At 31.0% G+C, this 16,903-nt stretch overlaps 1 protein-coding gene across 3 annotated transcripts in view; it reads right to left on the reverse strand.

Moving 5' to 3' along the window:
* Nucleotides 1–16,903, reverse strand: part of LOC111630697 (cilia- and flagella-associated protein 57-like) — a 52,190-nt gene that overhangs the window by 20,395 nt on the left and 14,892 nt on the right. The window contains exons 1-6 of one of the 3 annotated variants that reach the window (XM_023374843.1): nt 14,307–14,819; nt 14,038–14,212; nt 11,775–11,933; nt 6,149–6,285; nt 5,907–6,075; nt 3,923–4,036 (exon numbers count right to left, since the gene is read on the reverse strand). In XM_023374843.1, coding sequence (XP_023230611.1) covers nt 3,923–4,036; nt 5,907–6,075; nt 6,149–6,285; nt 11,775–11,933; nt 14,038–14,085 — 627 coding nt within the window. In that variant the 5' untranslated portion in view covers nt 14,086–14,212; nt 14,307–14,819. Of the gene's footprint in view, nt 1–3,922; nt 4,037–5,906; nt 6,076–6,148; nt 6,286–11,774; nt 11,934–12,086; nt 12,384–14,037; nt 14,213–14,306; nt 14,820–16,903 lie in introns of those variants that run through there. The other 2 variants (XM_023374841.1, XM_023374842.1) reach the window with 2 other exon arrangements.

Genomic DNA, 16,903 nt, shown 5'->3' on the forward strand with positions numbered 1-16,903 from the left:
ACAAGTTGCAATTTCACAATAATAAAATCCCCCTTTACACAGGTCAATCACTCACCCCATTCAAACTTTATTATCTGCTCATATGGTTCCCTTTGTCATCAACAAGGCATAGTGACTTCTCATGAAATGTTTACCAGTGGCAGACAATGATACACTACTTCTAACTTTCCTCTACCATCCTCTATTTATACAAGTGCATCTTACAAGGAGACCTTAAGGGGTGTCCATCACAGATCCAAATAATATTGTTTGTGGATAAGTCTCAATATCAACCTTTATTAAGCAAAGGGAGAAAGTGCACTTCTCAAGCATTTTGGAGAAAATCAACATTAAACATCCTCAATGATTTATAAGCAAGTTTTATGAGCTTTGTTTATTGAATGTTTTGTGGCTTGGTGCTATTGTTTCTTTTTCATGTTCACAAAGTTGAGGGATCGAATCATGGCGACAGAATATTTTTGATTTCCTCTCTGATCCCAGTCCCCAATTGATTCGGATAAACAACGCTCTACTGTACTAATTTTTCTCATTATCTATCCTGAAGATTGCTAAACTCTAAAATAAAATTAACTTCTTTATCTGATATTTCATAAAAATTAGTTTGTGTAAATATGTGGATGAATAATGAGACTCATTATAAATACAGTGGGTGATTGGTTAACGAACATAATCCGTTCCAAGACTTTGTTTGCTATCCGAATTGTTCGTTAACCGATTATCGATTTTCCATAGGTTTTAATGGGAATTTAATTAATTCTTTCTGGAGACCCTCAAAAATAAAAAATATATACTTTCTTACTACGTTTATTTATATGTAATCATAAAAATACATACATAAACAGTCTTGCATTTTTATTAGTCATGTTTTTTCTGTTTGAAAGGGTTAAAAAGTCTGTCTAATGTTGATTGATTTTCTCTCTTCTTCAGGATTTTTAGTAAGTAATTAATAGCATTGCAATTGTAGAAATCCCCAAGCCTCAACCTGGTTTGGATGCCATTCTAAGACCATTGTCCTGACATCCTCCCTCTTCTTCAAAGGATCTTTAATAACAGATATCGGCATTAAACCTCTTTTTCAGAAGAAAACATATCTCATCAAGTTTCTTCGTGTTCTTCATTCAAGAGTTCTTGGCGTTCTGTCGTCAGATCTGTTTCAGGTTCCATTATGAACTCTTTAATGTTCTTTATTTCTCAGATGTGATTTTTGTTACTCCTTTAGCTGCTTGGGTCTTCTTGATTATACAGTATTTTTCTTGATTGAACTGTTGTCTACTGTAGACCTGTTCATGCCATACTGCCCAGAAACATTAGGCATCTTCTGCCCACTCTTTACCTTTGCTATTATACTCTCACGTTTTGAAAAGAAAAACAGACACAAAATTTAACGTGTGCCTACCAACAGTTTTGCAAATACATAAAAGAATTGTTTTGTCAGAAAAATAAAAAGCTGGAATTACAAAGGAGAGTTTCAAAGTTCAGAGGAATACTATCCAATCAGTATATACCAGGTTGTGCGTCAATGTTAACGTCACTCTGAAAAGTTTCGAATTGTTGCCCGAAGACAAGGGAAGACCAATCAGTATTCATTATTTTACGCCGCTTCTTCTTGTGTTTGTTCTGTGGGGTGTTTGTTATCCGATCATGTGTTCTTTGTCCAAACATAAAAATCTTTCGTGAAAGTGTTTGTTATTCGATCTGTTTGTTAACTGATCACCCACTGTATATGATGATAAAAACATATTTTGAAAAATATCAATACTTTTGTTTGTCTTTAATGCTTACTAAAATATCCAAAAATTTATCCATATTTTTGCTCCAAATTTATTATAAGATCATATTAAAAAATGTCATCAATAAATTCTTTACAATAACATTATTTTCACTCAAATAATTAGTCTCTTTGCAATATTAATTGTGTATTTACATCCACTGTATTTTACTAAAATATCATTTTTTATAACTTTTGTTTTCACAAAGTTGCTGCTAGCAAGTTAACAGCTGCATCATTTGTTTATATTTTTTGGCAATAAATACTTACAAACAAATAAGCAAAAGATATCATTAGCTACTTAATATTACAACAAAAAAAATTAGATATCTTTATTGATTGATATTCTAAAAGATTTAATATTCAGGGCTTAAAGCAGTCATGGCAGTGAAAAAAGAGAGTTCACACTGAAAAAAAGCTAATAATGTTAAAGTGAACTAAAAGTGGCATTATTAAAAAAACACACACACATTTTGTATCAATAACATTGTATATGGTATTAGATTGATTTTTAATTGGACTGAAAAAATTAAATATGAAAATAGTTAGGCTGAGTTTATACTCCAGAAAAGTGACCAGTAAGACTGCATTAAGCCAGAACGGGCCTGCATTAAGTTTTCATGTGTCCCGTATGGAGTTGCTACCATTATACAGCAAAGAAAATGGAAGAGTAACATAACTACCAGAATGTGTCTCCATAAAACATCAAATTTCAAATGCCATTTATTTCAAGGTACATTTTTTGATTTCTTGTTAAAAACAATTTGTAATTAAAGATGATTTTCTTTTGTTTAAGTCATGCTGCAGTTTCTGCACTTCTCGTTTTCTCCTCTTCATCACACTGAATTTTCTTCACACCAGAGTAGCAATTCACTATAAAGTTTATGTATTAAAGGATCATTGCACTGAAAATGCCCAGTAAAGTTTGTGAATAGTTCAGCATTAGGTATTCTCAAATAGAGTTCAGCTTTGATGATAGAACACTTCAATGACTTTGAGATTATCTTATATGAAACATTATTCATTAAGCTGGAATTTTTGAGGAATGTGCTTTAGGAAGTATGAGTCCTTCCCATTGTTCAGTCAGTTGTTTTGCTGCAGGACCAAATGTCAGTCATCTAGGTCATTTAGTTGATGAATACTTCATAAATCTGTGCATGGCAAATTAAGTTTCTCTTGAATTTCTGTGTATTCATCCTACCTAGAAGGCCACCCATCAAAAAAGCTGTGTTGCTATGATGAGATCGCCACCATCTCTGCCCAACTCTTTCAGGCCTTTCAAAAAGGAATTGTGGATTTTATGAATGTTGCAAGTCCCTATGTTGATGAGGCCTTTTTTGTGAGTTGTCAGAATTTCCTCATTTATGAGACACAATACTTTTTTGTTTGTTTGGTCCTTTGCATCCAATCATCAGTAATTTATCAAAAGGTAGATATGCATCTTCAATTGCCAGTATTATTTTTGATTTAATTGTTTTGTCATCTGCATGCTCGATAAATGAGGTCTAGAGATGCTTGCAGACAAGTTCCTGTTGTTCCTCTGAGCAGTGTCTAATCAGTATTTTCAGTTATTTTCTGTCTTCTACATTGCATGTCTCATCATAAGAAATGCTATAATATGAGCATTTCTTATGCATCATCTACCATTTGATCAAAGAAATATGGGGCCAAAGCTTCAGTGATTAAGTATCTCATTTTTTCATGTGACAATGAGAATTCTTTTGGAAGATTGTCTGCACTCTTGGCATTGATTGTCTCCTTTATATCATGACATGATGCAAATGAATATTGCTGGCTGTCATTTTCATAGTCCATAATCTTGGAGGATTGCAGTATGGGGTGTGCTGGTCACTATTTTGCTCCTGAATGCATTTACAAAAATAAATAAATTCCAAATGGGAAGTGAAAAAAAGCTAAAAAAAAAAACAAGTTTGCCTCAGAAAAAAGGTAAAAAAGAGAGGAGCTATGAAAAAAAGCTAAAAAAGTAAGTCACTTTAAGCCCTGAATATTTCATATCTGTACAATCAATCATTTTTTTAATGTATTTGTAAAATTTTGAACAGATGACTCACAATGCGTATGATATCATTTCATCTTTGTTAAATTCTTTATCATTCTAAAATATATTATATTATCTATTCATAGTAAACTTACTTTTCCATTATGACCTCTCAGTTCAACAAACTTCTCAAAAGTGAGAGTATAATAAATAATAATTAGATTTCCTTCTGCAACAGCAAACATGTGACCACTTTGGCTGAATGCACACTATAAATAAAAATATTTTAAATGAGGATTCTTTATATATTTCATTGTTTTTTTATAAGCAATATACACAGTAAAAACTTGATTTAACATTTTTTATAGAATCAGTGAAAAAATACATTAAATTGTAAAATACATAAAAACATAAAATCCAACATTCTTAAAAAAACATAACATGCTAAAACATTTTCATCAATATCATCATAACTATTGTGCATTAAGTACTTCCTTTTGTATTTTGCACTTTTTTCCATAATGTCTGGATTTGTAGCTGTACGGAAATACTATATCTGGACAGCAGAATCTGTAATAGATATCAGAAATTGACTTGATATTGCTTTATTCTGCTTGCTATGCCAATCCGTGAGTCCAGCAACAGTTTCAATGTGCCAAAACTATATAATATGAGGCCTCTATCCAGTGCCAGATTAATCCACTTTGGGACCCTAGACATTTTCTTCTTACCGGGCCTCCCTCCCTCCACAAGAAATAGAGCGCACAAAAAATATAAAACAATAAATAAAACAAAACTAAATAATGTGAAAAACTAAAACAAATCTTAAATTTTTATCAATAAAAAATATTTAATATACAACAATAAATTTTAGTTTTTCTAGAAAAGTTTGAACAGTTTGTTTATAAATTTTAAAAAATTGAAATTTATTTTATTAAATGTCTAACACAGTGCTTTTCAACCTTCTTGAATACGCGACCCCTTTACAATTTAAAAAATTCTGGCGACCCGCCAGGGCCATATTAAAACTATATCAGTGATTTTAAAAACTATGTATTTAATTTTCTTTCTGTTGAGAGCTAAATATAAATATTGATCGAAAAACCAATTGTACTGTAAATTTTACAGCACAATTGGTTTTTCAGGTTTATTTTACAGTGTAAAATAAACAGGCACAGCCTTCTCACTGAAATAATAGTTTTTTTTTTTTATTGTAGTGTAGGACCTACAAACATTTGTCTTTTTCTTTTACCCGCGACCGCCCCGTGTAAGGCTTTGCAACTTCCCACAGGTTGAAAAACACTAGTCTAACAAAAGTTGTTATACAATAACAATATTGTATAACAACTTTTATACAATATTATTTAACAAATTAATATTTTAAGGTAATAACAATATTACCTTAAAATATTAATTGTTTAATTTAAACTTTTTGGTTAATATTTAAATAATATAAAATTTTACCCAACAGAATATTTTGTCCAACATAAAAGTAAACTATCTTATTTACAAATCTTTTCAAAATAAACAATTTGACCAGGCCCTTCTAAAAATTGGACCCTAGACATTTGTCTATGCGATGATCTGGCCCTGCCTCTATCTTTCACAGAACAATGAAATGATCTCAATAATCCATTGAACTTTTATAATTCTTCTAACTATCCAAACATGAAATACAGTAACATTTCTTCTGTTTTTCTTTCTCTCTCTTTTTTTTTTAATGTTGTTTAATGTAAAAATTCATCTAAGGATTAAGTTTTTGATCTGTTAAATTCCAAAAATACACAAAATTAAAAGATGCTACATGCAGTAACATTAACATTGTGGTTTATGAGACCAGTGAAAAAATACATTAAATTGGAGAATGCTAAATCAAATTTCTATTGTGTTATATATATTATTTACAAAATTTATGTAATAAATACTGTTTTAATTGTTTGTCAGATTTTATTGGCATATGAAATATTTGCCTATTGGCATTGCCATATAATAAAGAATAAATATTCTTTAATTAGATAGATAAAAAAAACAATTCTCAAAAGCAACAGTCTTAAAGAATTTTTGAATTTACCTAATCTGAAAATTCAGAATTTGTAGAACATATGAAAGAGATTAATTTTAATCTTTAATCAAACTTACTTGATTGCATGCACCTGTGGTAGCAAATTGTTTTATCATAGTTAAATCGTCTAATCGAATTATATAAACATCAAAATGATTTGTGAATCCTACTATTAGAAACAAGCCAAATGGATGGATAGCAATACAGCATGCTTCTTCATAGAAAACTTTTTTTAACTCACATGCACTAATAAAAAAAGCATTAATTTTACACTATTCATATTTATTTTTAAAATACTGTGTGAAAGAAAATTATTTACCTATTTTGATAATTCCATAGAAATATTCTGTCTATAGAACAAGCTGCAATGAGTGATTTCCATACAGCAGTATCAATTCTTCGGATTTCACTACTACTGAATGAGTATATTAAAAATCTAAATTTTGTTTTCAAATCCTAAAATGAAAATGTACAAGAATAAAGTGATATGATATTAAAAGCATCTTTTCAAAATTATCAATATTAGTGTTTTCTAACTAGTGACTCCAATTTTCTAATGTCTATAAATACAAATCTGCATAAACATAAAATTAGAATAAAACTTTCCTAATGTTACATATTCCTTATTTTGGGAATATATTAAAAAAATGTTTTAAATAAAAATAAATGTTTTCATAGGTGTTTTAATAAATGTTCAAAATATCATTTTAAATATACTGTATATTACAGTGGGTGATCGGTTAATGAACAAATCGAATAACGAACACTTTTGCAAAAGATTTTTGTTTGGACAATAAACACCTCACAGAACAAACACAAGAAGAAGTGACGTAAAATAATGAATACTGATTGGTCTTCAGGCAACAATTCAAAGCTTTTTGGAGCACAGGAGGCATCGAACAACCCTGTATATACTGTTCAGATAATATTTCTCTGAACTTTGAAACTGTCACTTGTAATTCCAGCCTTTTATTTTTCTGACAGAAACAATTCTTTTATAGTATTTGCAAGACTGTCGGGCGGATACTCGTTAGTTTTGCATGGGTATTTATTTTTGAAAGGTGAGAGTAGGGTTTCTCAAACAGGATCACAGGATCCTGGGATCCTGGTTGTGTTTTTAACCCGGGAAATTTTTCTTATCCCAGGAAATCCTGCAAATTTCTTTAAAAATTAACTTTTTTCTTATTTTGTGTTAAGATTGAGGAAATTTTGTAAATAGAAAGCTACAAACATCTCCAACCCGATATATAATATAGCTACAACCAACAGACTGCCCGATAGATTTTCGGCAGTCTGTTGGTTGTAGCTAAATAGAAAGCATAACTAACTCATAAACTGTCAGAATACATTTGTATTTATTAATTTTAAACCTACTTATTAGTTTTTTTAATTTTTGCTCGTTATGGCATGTCACAAATGGTCAATAATCAATGCGTAGCTTATTTGTGGCAGGACTCTCAAAATTCTTTACTTGTCAAGACGTGTAATATCTGGAATAATTGTGCTTATGCTGTCTTAATTTTTAACCATGCCCAGTAGCTTCAATAACTGCATAACACCAAGTTGTGCAAATTGGGCAAGGATACAACCGAGTACAAAGTATGTAAGTATGAAGTTTTTCTTCATAACCTGATTATTAAAGACAAATGAACTGCCGAATTATTGGGCTATAATATTTCCATTAAAGCAGTAGAGATAGACAAAGCAAGAATACTAGAGAGCAAAAGAAGTATGATCTTTACTACAATCTCGAAAACGAACTAGAAATCTTCCAGGCTACAGGTGAAAAAAACATAATATATGTCTTCTCTTAAATGCATTAAACACGATTCCAATCACATCAATTGAATTGGCAAGGGCATTCTTGGTAGCATGACTTTACTAAAATAAGAACCAGATCGAGTGATCAGAGTATTGACCATCTTTGTTTTTTAAAATCTTATAAAAATTTACAATATTTTGTATTATATTTTATTTAAAAACGAAAGTACTTTCTAAGTTAGAAGTTTAATCTAAGTTCATTTTTTTTTAATTTTTAACTCAANTTATTTTCCTTAAATTTACGATTTATATATCCGTGTGTCATAAAAATTTGTCTTTCCACTTTTTTCCCGAGACTACAAATATTCGAGTACAAAGTAACCAGTTTCGACTTATTTCTACTTAAGTGAATTGGGGACATAAATCAAACCCTGCCGAAAGAGCCGGAATTTTACTTAAACAAAAGCTTAACCGAACCATCTCTAGCCGAGTACAGTGGAGGCTGAAAAAATTACAATTTACAAAATTTCAAAGTTTTTAAAGAGCCACAAATTTTTTTCTTGCCAACAATAAATAGTACTCGCATAAATAAAGTTTTTTGGTAGAAAACTAATCTATTTATTCATAAGAAAAATTGTCTTGCGTCGAAAGCGAATTAAAACTCATAGAAACATCCGACGACGGCGTCATTCGAGAGCTTCCAACGGACTGATGACAGTGACTACGCGTGTCGAGGGGGAGGGGTGCGGTGAAAAGCGAGTACAAGTGGCTGAGAGATAGAATCGGTGCCTAATCCTCGTTAATCGATTCAGAACGATTTTTAAATGTTTTTTTTTCTTTTTTTGATAAAATAAATAATATTTGCGTATGGAACTAAAGAGCCGCAGCTTCACATCCAAAGAGCCGCAGGTTGCCGACCCCTGCCCTAGACCATCGCTGACGCGCAATTGACCGATTGCCCCTGGATGTCGGCTTCTTACAGAAACACAGCTTCCCTATCATCAAATGTCACGGCACGCCACTGCATGTGCCATCCATAACGCTAATGCTGTTTTTCTCCTTTTGAAAGGTTATTTGTATATTATGCTAAATCGTCTTAAATTGATTCTTTTCGGTTATTTTAGCGCTGGAACAAGATTGCAGCACATGCATTTGCTTTTGCAATGCCAGAAAGATCTCTCTTACACTGATAGATGTTTAAGTGGATACCGTGCATATTATTATAGTCTATATTTTAAAAATGTTCATTTATTTTATTGGTTTTTATATTCATTTTCGAAAAAAGTACTTACGTTTGCTCATCTATTAAATCCGGATCATCGGGATTAATAATGATTTCATCCTTAATAATTGTTCCGTCACAAATAAGTACACGTCCTTGTTCCGTACCAATAGCTAATTTATTCGTTTTTAACCAAGACTGACAGAGGAAAGATCCTAGATGCTCTTGTTTGCCTTGAACATGCAATCTGATTGAATCTTCAAATATTCGGTAGGTTCTAAATATTCCTTTGCCAATGCAACAAATTTGATTCATATCGTGGAGATGAAAAGATATCTACAGAGATTAAAATATAGTAAATATTAATTCTATAATATTTTATATAAATATATTTTTTACGAAATCCTATACAAATTCCATGATGCGTTCGAATTATCTTTATCTAGAAAACTTCGATCGCATTGAAGATTAGGTTAAAAATCCAGCAATAAATTGCTAATTTTCCCGGCAAGAGTTAAAAATTGTGGTGGTGCCATTGTTATAATTTTATTCATAAAACTTTTCACATTATTAATTATTATAAAATATCAAAAAAGCTTTATTTAAAAAAGAAAAAATTGTAAATGCTAATAATGAGTAAAATCTTCATTAAGTCCGACTCCACTCGAGAATCGACACGTGATCCCCTCTATCTCTTCACCTCGACCTTTAACACCAAAATTTAATAGTATCAATCCCCAATAAACACATCCTATGATATTTCAGAAATTTTCGATGAAACGCACAGTAGTAAGTTTCAAAGTGGGTGAACAAAATCCTGCTCCCATCTAACATTCATTTAAAAAATAAAAAATAAAAAAAAAAACAATTTTTTTTGAATTTTTCGACGTTTCAATGCCCTGGCACAAGAATTAAAAATCTTGGAGGGTCATTTTTCATCGATCGAAATACCTTCCCTCAGCTATATATAATAGCTGGGAAAGTAATTAAGTTTTTTGTCAAAAACTCTAAAGTGATGACAATTCCTACGAAAATAAATGAAATGCAGCCACATTGAAGAGGTTTTTTCATTTATCCTGTTTGAATGAAATCAAAGGTGAGTAATTATAACTTTTAAGACAAAATGGCTGCACTATTTAAAAAATTTTTCACTATATTTTATTTAATTTTATTTTACATAAAGAAATAAAAAATAATATATGAAAACAATATAAACATTTATAAACTATTGAAAACAACTTCTCATTTAACCTATACTAATATTATAAAGAGGTAATGTTTGTATGTATGTATGTATGTATGTAAGTAAGTTTGTATGCAGCAGGTAATCTCCGAAACTACTCATCCGATTTCAAAAATTCTTTCACCAATATTTAGAATGGAACTTCAGGGTGGACATAGGCTATATATTATTCAGTTAAACATTCATATAAATTAAAAGATATAATCTAGGTTAAGGCTTTTATGTCCAACAGATGGCGCTACGAGTACGACGCCCTAAGTTTGCTTTTCTGTGAAAATGAACTAAAGCAGATCATCTTCTATCTATTTATATAAATAAAAATGTAATGTTCATTTGTTCCTACCGATTCATTTGAAATTTTGGCACAANATACTGTATAATCAAGAAGACTCAAGCAAATTAAGGAGTAACAAAAATCACATCTGAGAAATAAAAAACATTGAAGAGCTCATAATGGAACCTGAAACTGATCTGACGAAGAAGAATGCCAAGAACTCTTGAATGAAGAACACCAAAAAACTCAGCAAGATATGTTTTTTTCTGAAAAAGAGGATTAATGCTAATATCTGCTATTAAAGATCTTTTGAAGAAGTGGGAAGATGTCAGAACAACAGTCATCCAAATGGCATCCAAACCAGATTGAGGTTAATTAATAGGCTAATTGTAGAGATTACAATTACATTGTAATTGTAATCTCTACAATTAGCCTATTAATTCTTCAAAAACTTCTTCAAAAGATCTTTAATCTCTACAATTAGTAATCTCTACAATTGTAATCTCTACAATTAGCCTACAATTACATTGTAATTGTAATAGCATTGTAATCTCTACAATTACAATGCTATTAATTACTTCTGAAACATCCTGAAGAAGAGAGAAAAGCAATCGACATTAGACAGATTCTTTAACACCCACAAATGGAAAAAAACACGACTAATAAAAATGCAAGACTGTGTATATATGTATTTTTATTATTACATATATTATTTCAGATCTGCAATATTATCAAATGGAAATTAATTGCACAAATTTCATTTGTGTGGTTGAATTACAGTTACTGTAGGTATTTTGTAACTAACCAGTATGTTGTCAGGATTGAACTTTTTTTTTTCTTAATATTTTATATGCAGATGATAGCAAGAGCATGACATATTACTGGTGTTTTTGTATTATTGTTGTATTTAATTTTATCTAAATAAAACTAAATGTTTAATGTTAAAAAACTGGTAAAGTTTTGTGTATTAAATAGAGCAAGTTTAATGCTCAATAACATACCTAGTTGTGAGTTACAAAACTATTTAGCTGGCCTACATTAGTTGAAAATGATTTGACCACACACACAAATTTTGTGCAATTAGTTTTCATTTGGCAGTATTGCAGGTCCAAAATGATGCATCATATAATTAATATATCAATACTATATTGTACATTTGCCCTTGATGCTTCTCTGTACATTGTATATTATTATTATAACAAAGTAAAATAAAAAACAAAAAGATACTTGAAGTATGAAATATTTAAAAAATTAAAACTGCAACAAAACTAAAATATATGAATTATACTATAAGAAATGATAGTTGATAGGAGTCAGTTAACACATTATATAGAATATGTAATTTATCATAATTAAGAAAATAACTTGCTATTGCTTTAATAAAAATATTAGATATACATGAGACAACACTGATCTAAATTATAGTAATAGGGCAAATATATTACTTTTTGAACATCAGCATCAGTCAAACAACAATAATATAACTGATTGTAATTTGTTCCAACAACAAGAAGCTGATCTGTTAAATTAAGCTGTAAATTTGTAATTTTCTCTGGATTATTTTGCTTTGCACATATCTTTTCTTCTTGAGAAAGTTCTGGGAGCTGTAATATAAAATTTGACAAAACTAAATTCAAGAAATAAACATTATTTATATTTTCAAACTTAATAATCCAATATTGATAATTGTACTATTATTATATATTAAATTTTTAAAAATCTAAATTAAGGCAAGAACAAACAATTTTTTGATTCACCTTGATGATGGGTGCAAGACAGCGATTGTCTCTAAAGACAAAAAATAGATAATGATTTTGAAACATATGAATATAATACATTGATAATAAAAGTGATGTTTATGATGAGAACATTGTCAAAACTCTTTCTGGTGTCTCTGAAACTGAACAAGATGCATGTAGCGTAATGCAGTGATAATATAAAAATACCAACAAGAACAAGAATCATTTTTTGTTTGAAAAGACAAAACAACAAAATGGAGAAAATCCATCTCCAAAAAGGCGACATCTGTGAAGAAAAGAGGACAATGTGCAAAAACAAAGCACGATGCATGGAATTATTTCATTGATAATGAGATATTGAATTTGATGATATTAAACACTATAATAATGTTGAGTCCATGCAAGACAATTATATTTGGCAAAGAAATGCTAAAATGGCAGACATTATAGAACTAAAGATATTTATATTTTATCACTGCTACATGCATTTGGCCGGATTATACAAGAGTAATACTCAAAATTTGGGAGGCCAGTAAGATACAAGTGGCAAAGAAGTAACATTCTGCCTGACCATGTTTTTTTTTTTTTTTTTTTTTTTGAAGGTTCAATTCTTGTATGTCATTCAATTCAACAATAAGAAGACTCACGCAGGCCAAATAAAAGTTTACAAATTAGCAGTGTGGAAAATAGTTTTCAAAATTTTTTATTTAATTGGACAAAATGTGACAATTGATGGCTAGTTGGATTCAGAGGTAAATCAAATATGATTTAGAAAGTACATTCTTTTAGAATTATATAAGTACAGGAATTACATATTTTGTGGTTAATGCCAATTTTATCCAATTTTAACCTTGAAATTTAGGCAGAAAAACAGCTTGAATATAATATTCCTTAACAACTAGCAGGTAAAGGGTCTTTCAAATTGAGCGCCTTTTTTAAAAAATAAGTAAAATATAGATGGCGCAGTGAATTCGTCCGGGTATTTTGACAGTTAAGAGTGACGTATGACATTTATAAAAATGGATTCGTACACGACATCATAACGCGTTCAAGTTTTTGAATTATTTTATTAAAATCAGCGTTCTGTGAAAAATGTTTTTTTAAAATTACGTAATGTTTGTCAGATATCTAGAAAATAAACAATTGATAATTTGTGCATTGCTTTTGTAGTTATGAGTAGTTAATATCTGTTAATTTAATGTTCAAATCTTTTTTCCATCCTTCAGCAATAGAATATTTTTTCACCTAAATTTACTTTAATTCTTTTCCACGTGTCATAACCCTCATTTCTGATTTTATGTTGAACCTCTATTGAACCCGATGTAAACAGGAAGTTACGTTATTTCAATTAAAAAATTTAGATAGATGACCGGCATGACTATTGATAACAGGAAAAGTACAATGTACAGGGGTAGGGACAAGCCGCCACTAATTTGAGGTAGACAGCATATATTTTAAATTAAATAGATTAAAAATTGCAACCCGGCATTGTGACAATGTCACAATAAATAATAGCTCGTTTGGTTTGTTTCTATTTGGAACAGCGTACCGCCTCTGTGGGAATCGCATCTCAACTGCATCGGATTTTGAATTACTGTATTTCTAATGTTGAATTAATTGATTTGAAAGCATTTAAATTTTTTTACTTACGTATATCAGAAATTCTCGGCCTAAAAATTTAGGTAATGAATTGTCAAATATCAAAGCTAAAATAATTTAAAATACCTAGTAAATATTGATTGAGAAAGTTAATAATTGCAAAAAAAAGTCTTAATTTTATTAGAAAAAGTCACTGATGTACAGTACATATTTGACAGCTGAAAACATACTAACAAAATATTTGATTAACATAGTTTTAAAAGAAAATTTAATTTTAATTTTTATAGAATTTCGTGAATAGCGATATAAATTTCTTCTTTAATTTTAATTCATCGTTATTGAGATTTCGATAAAAATAAAATAAAATTACCGTGATCAATTTTGTAGTTTTATAAATACCATCACTCAATTCATACATGAATACACTTTCGTTACCCCAAACACATGCAAATCCAACTTTTGTCGTTACAATGCACTTAATAGGCTGAACTACCACAACAGTAGGATTAATTCCCTTCGTTTGATTTTGTTTATCCAAAATTTTGCTATAAAAAACATTTAAAATAGGTTAAATCTAATATTTTGCTATAAAATTTTTTTAAAGTAATTTATAAAATTATATAATTAATATATATATACTCTTATATATTAAAACTTTGTCCTATGGGCATTAAGATAGCCTTTTATTCTATAGTCGTCGTAGTTCGCCCAGGCCCACAATGATGGAGGGATGGGGCTTGGCATATCCGGTACTCGTCGCCCGTGAAAAAAACTGAAAGGCTTGTTCGCCCTGATTCGATCCCGAGTCCCTCCAAAACCTATGTCTCAATACCTATCGAATACTAAATATTGTGATTTTTTAAAATTATATTTGACTAAAAATACAGTGAAAATTGATCAAGGACTCTGATATGTGTAGTATCAGTTACAAATCAGTCTGATAGGATGCAGAACGCGCTCATAGAACTGTTATGATAGTATACAGAGGGTTACGTCTTAGTGCTCTCAGAGCGTGAAGAGGCTTTCAAAAAAAAGCCCAACCTTAAAAATAACACCTTCCTCTCAAATTTCACACAATGTGGATGTTAGTCTGTGTAAGCAGAGATAATTTTCAGCAAGTTTCTTAAATTTAATATGTTTATTTTTGTATTATTGAATCAAATAACAATAAAAAAAAAGTATACATAGAGTGTATACTCAAATATTTCTAAATTTTACTGTTATATCTTTTAATTGCCAACGCCAAAATTCACGATACTTTTTTTGTGGTTACCGATAATTCTTTTCGATTAAATATATTGTCGTAAAATTGTTTGCGTAAAAAATTTGAAAAAAGCACTGCACAAAAATCGGGATATTGATGTCTGCGCATAAGTGCTTTCCAAACGGGAATTGACTTTCAGATAGATCATGAAATCACTAAAACCGTTGCGTTAAATGCGTTGGTGCGCATACTTGAACGAACTATGTTCATTAACAGACATTTCTCACGTTAATATTTATTTATCATCATTTCTACGCGCTATGACGTAAGAACCTTTAAATAATATTCGAAAACCAAAATCAGCCGAACCGTCGGAAATATCGTTCGAAATATTCGATATTGAAAAAATTTTTAAAAAACCGTCGGAACATCGTTCGGAAAGCTTAAACTGTCGAATTCTATGTATCGCCTGATGATGGTAGTTTTACACTATTGAAAGTGCTAGCGGAAAAACCTTTCTCCAAAAGTCGGATAAATTTCCGGATCGGGAATTCCACTCCTGTAACGCCACTGCACGTAAGTGTTCTAATACGACTAATAGTATACGTCGGCGTGAAGTGCAAACTTATTATAACTCTAAGTGGTCTTTGGAAAATACTAAAGACGAATGGTCAAATGTAACACTCGAAAAATGTAAACAAGTGTTTGACTCATGGAAATGGCGATGTAGGTTTGTTTACAAACAGCAAGGAGAACACGTTGGACAGACCAGAACAATTCACAGAAGGGTTCTTAAAGACATTAATTAATTTTGAAGTTGAGATTCAAATTGCGTGAGGTCCTGCACGTGGTCCAAAATATTCTGTACACAATATTGTTAAATAGTGACCGGTAAACATTCTAAACACGACAGTAGACGAATGGCTCGATGACTTGGCACAACTATAGGAGGTTTGGTACCAGTACGATAGCGAGCCACCTTATTTCCGGACAGACGTGCGTCAGAGTTGAAATTGCTGGATAGGATAACACGGCCCTGTTCTATAACTGCTACGTTTCCCAAACTTGATCCCTCTCAATTTTTCCTGTAGTTTCCTAAAAACATCGGTGTATGATGCTGGGTACGCGTAATACAGTACACGGATATCCAGAAGTTCCGCATCATTTTGAAGAACTGCAGAGACGCATACGAGAGACCTGGGAAACTGTGAACCAGGAATGGCATGTGCCCAGTAGCGTGCCGTCATTGGAAGCGGTGGATGCGCCGCTTCCAATGACGGCACAAAATAAATACATATTAATTTTAATTATATGAAAATAATCGCACAATATTTTATTATAACTGTATTATATATTTTATTACAAATTTCTATACTACACGCGAAAAAAACGATAAGATTGCTATTGTATATACGAATATTAATGGCGGAGTGGAAGCGCTGTATTGTCAGCATCCAAAGAGCCAAATTCGCGCATGCGCTTTACAGAGCACCAACCTCACCAGGTTTAGCCGGTGGAAGCCTAGGACCTCGGGTGGATGCTACACGTATACCGCATCCAATTCTATCCAGGACCGGTTCTGGGCTGTTAGCCGCCTGCCCGCTAGATATTTGGCCGCCCTCGCCAGATTACGTGAATCGCGAGTAGATTTATAACTTAATCCAAGCGATAAAAATCTACTGGTATGTTTTTACGATAGTTCTGTATAGTTGACAGGAATTTTTAAAAAATCCATTAAAATATTTGATATTTTTATTCCGCTCTCCGATTTTATATTACTCACGGATTTCAATGTTAAACCAGTGATATTACGATTTCGTATATACCATCTTTAAGGGGATGTAGAAAAAACGTGTACAATTCTTGTATAATGTTAAAAAATTAACTGTTACTTTGACAGCGTCATTTACGACTAAATTTAATGAATGAGAGAGATGCACGAGGTACAGAAAAAGCTCTAGAATTTATTTTCCTTAAATTTACGATTTATATATCCGTTTGTCATAAAAATTTGTCTTTCCACTTTTTCCCC

Source organism: Centruroides sculpturatus, unplaced genomic scaffold (genome assembly GCF_000671375.1).
Source record: "Centruroides sculpturatus isolate CEXI.00-Female unplaced genomic scaffold, Cexi_2.0 scaffold376, whole genome shotgun sequence".
Lineage (NCBI taxonomy): Eukaryota > Metazoa > Arthropoda > Arachnida > Scorpiones > Buthidae > Centruroides > Centruroides sculpturatus.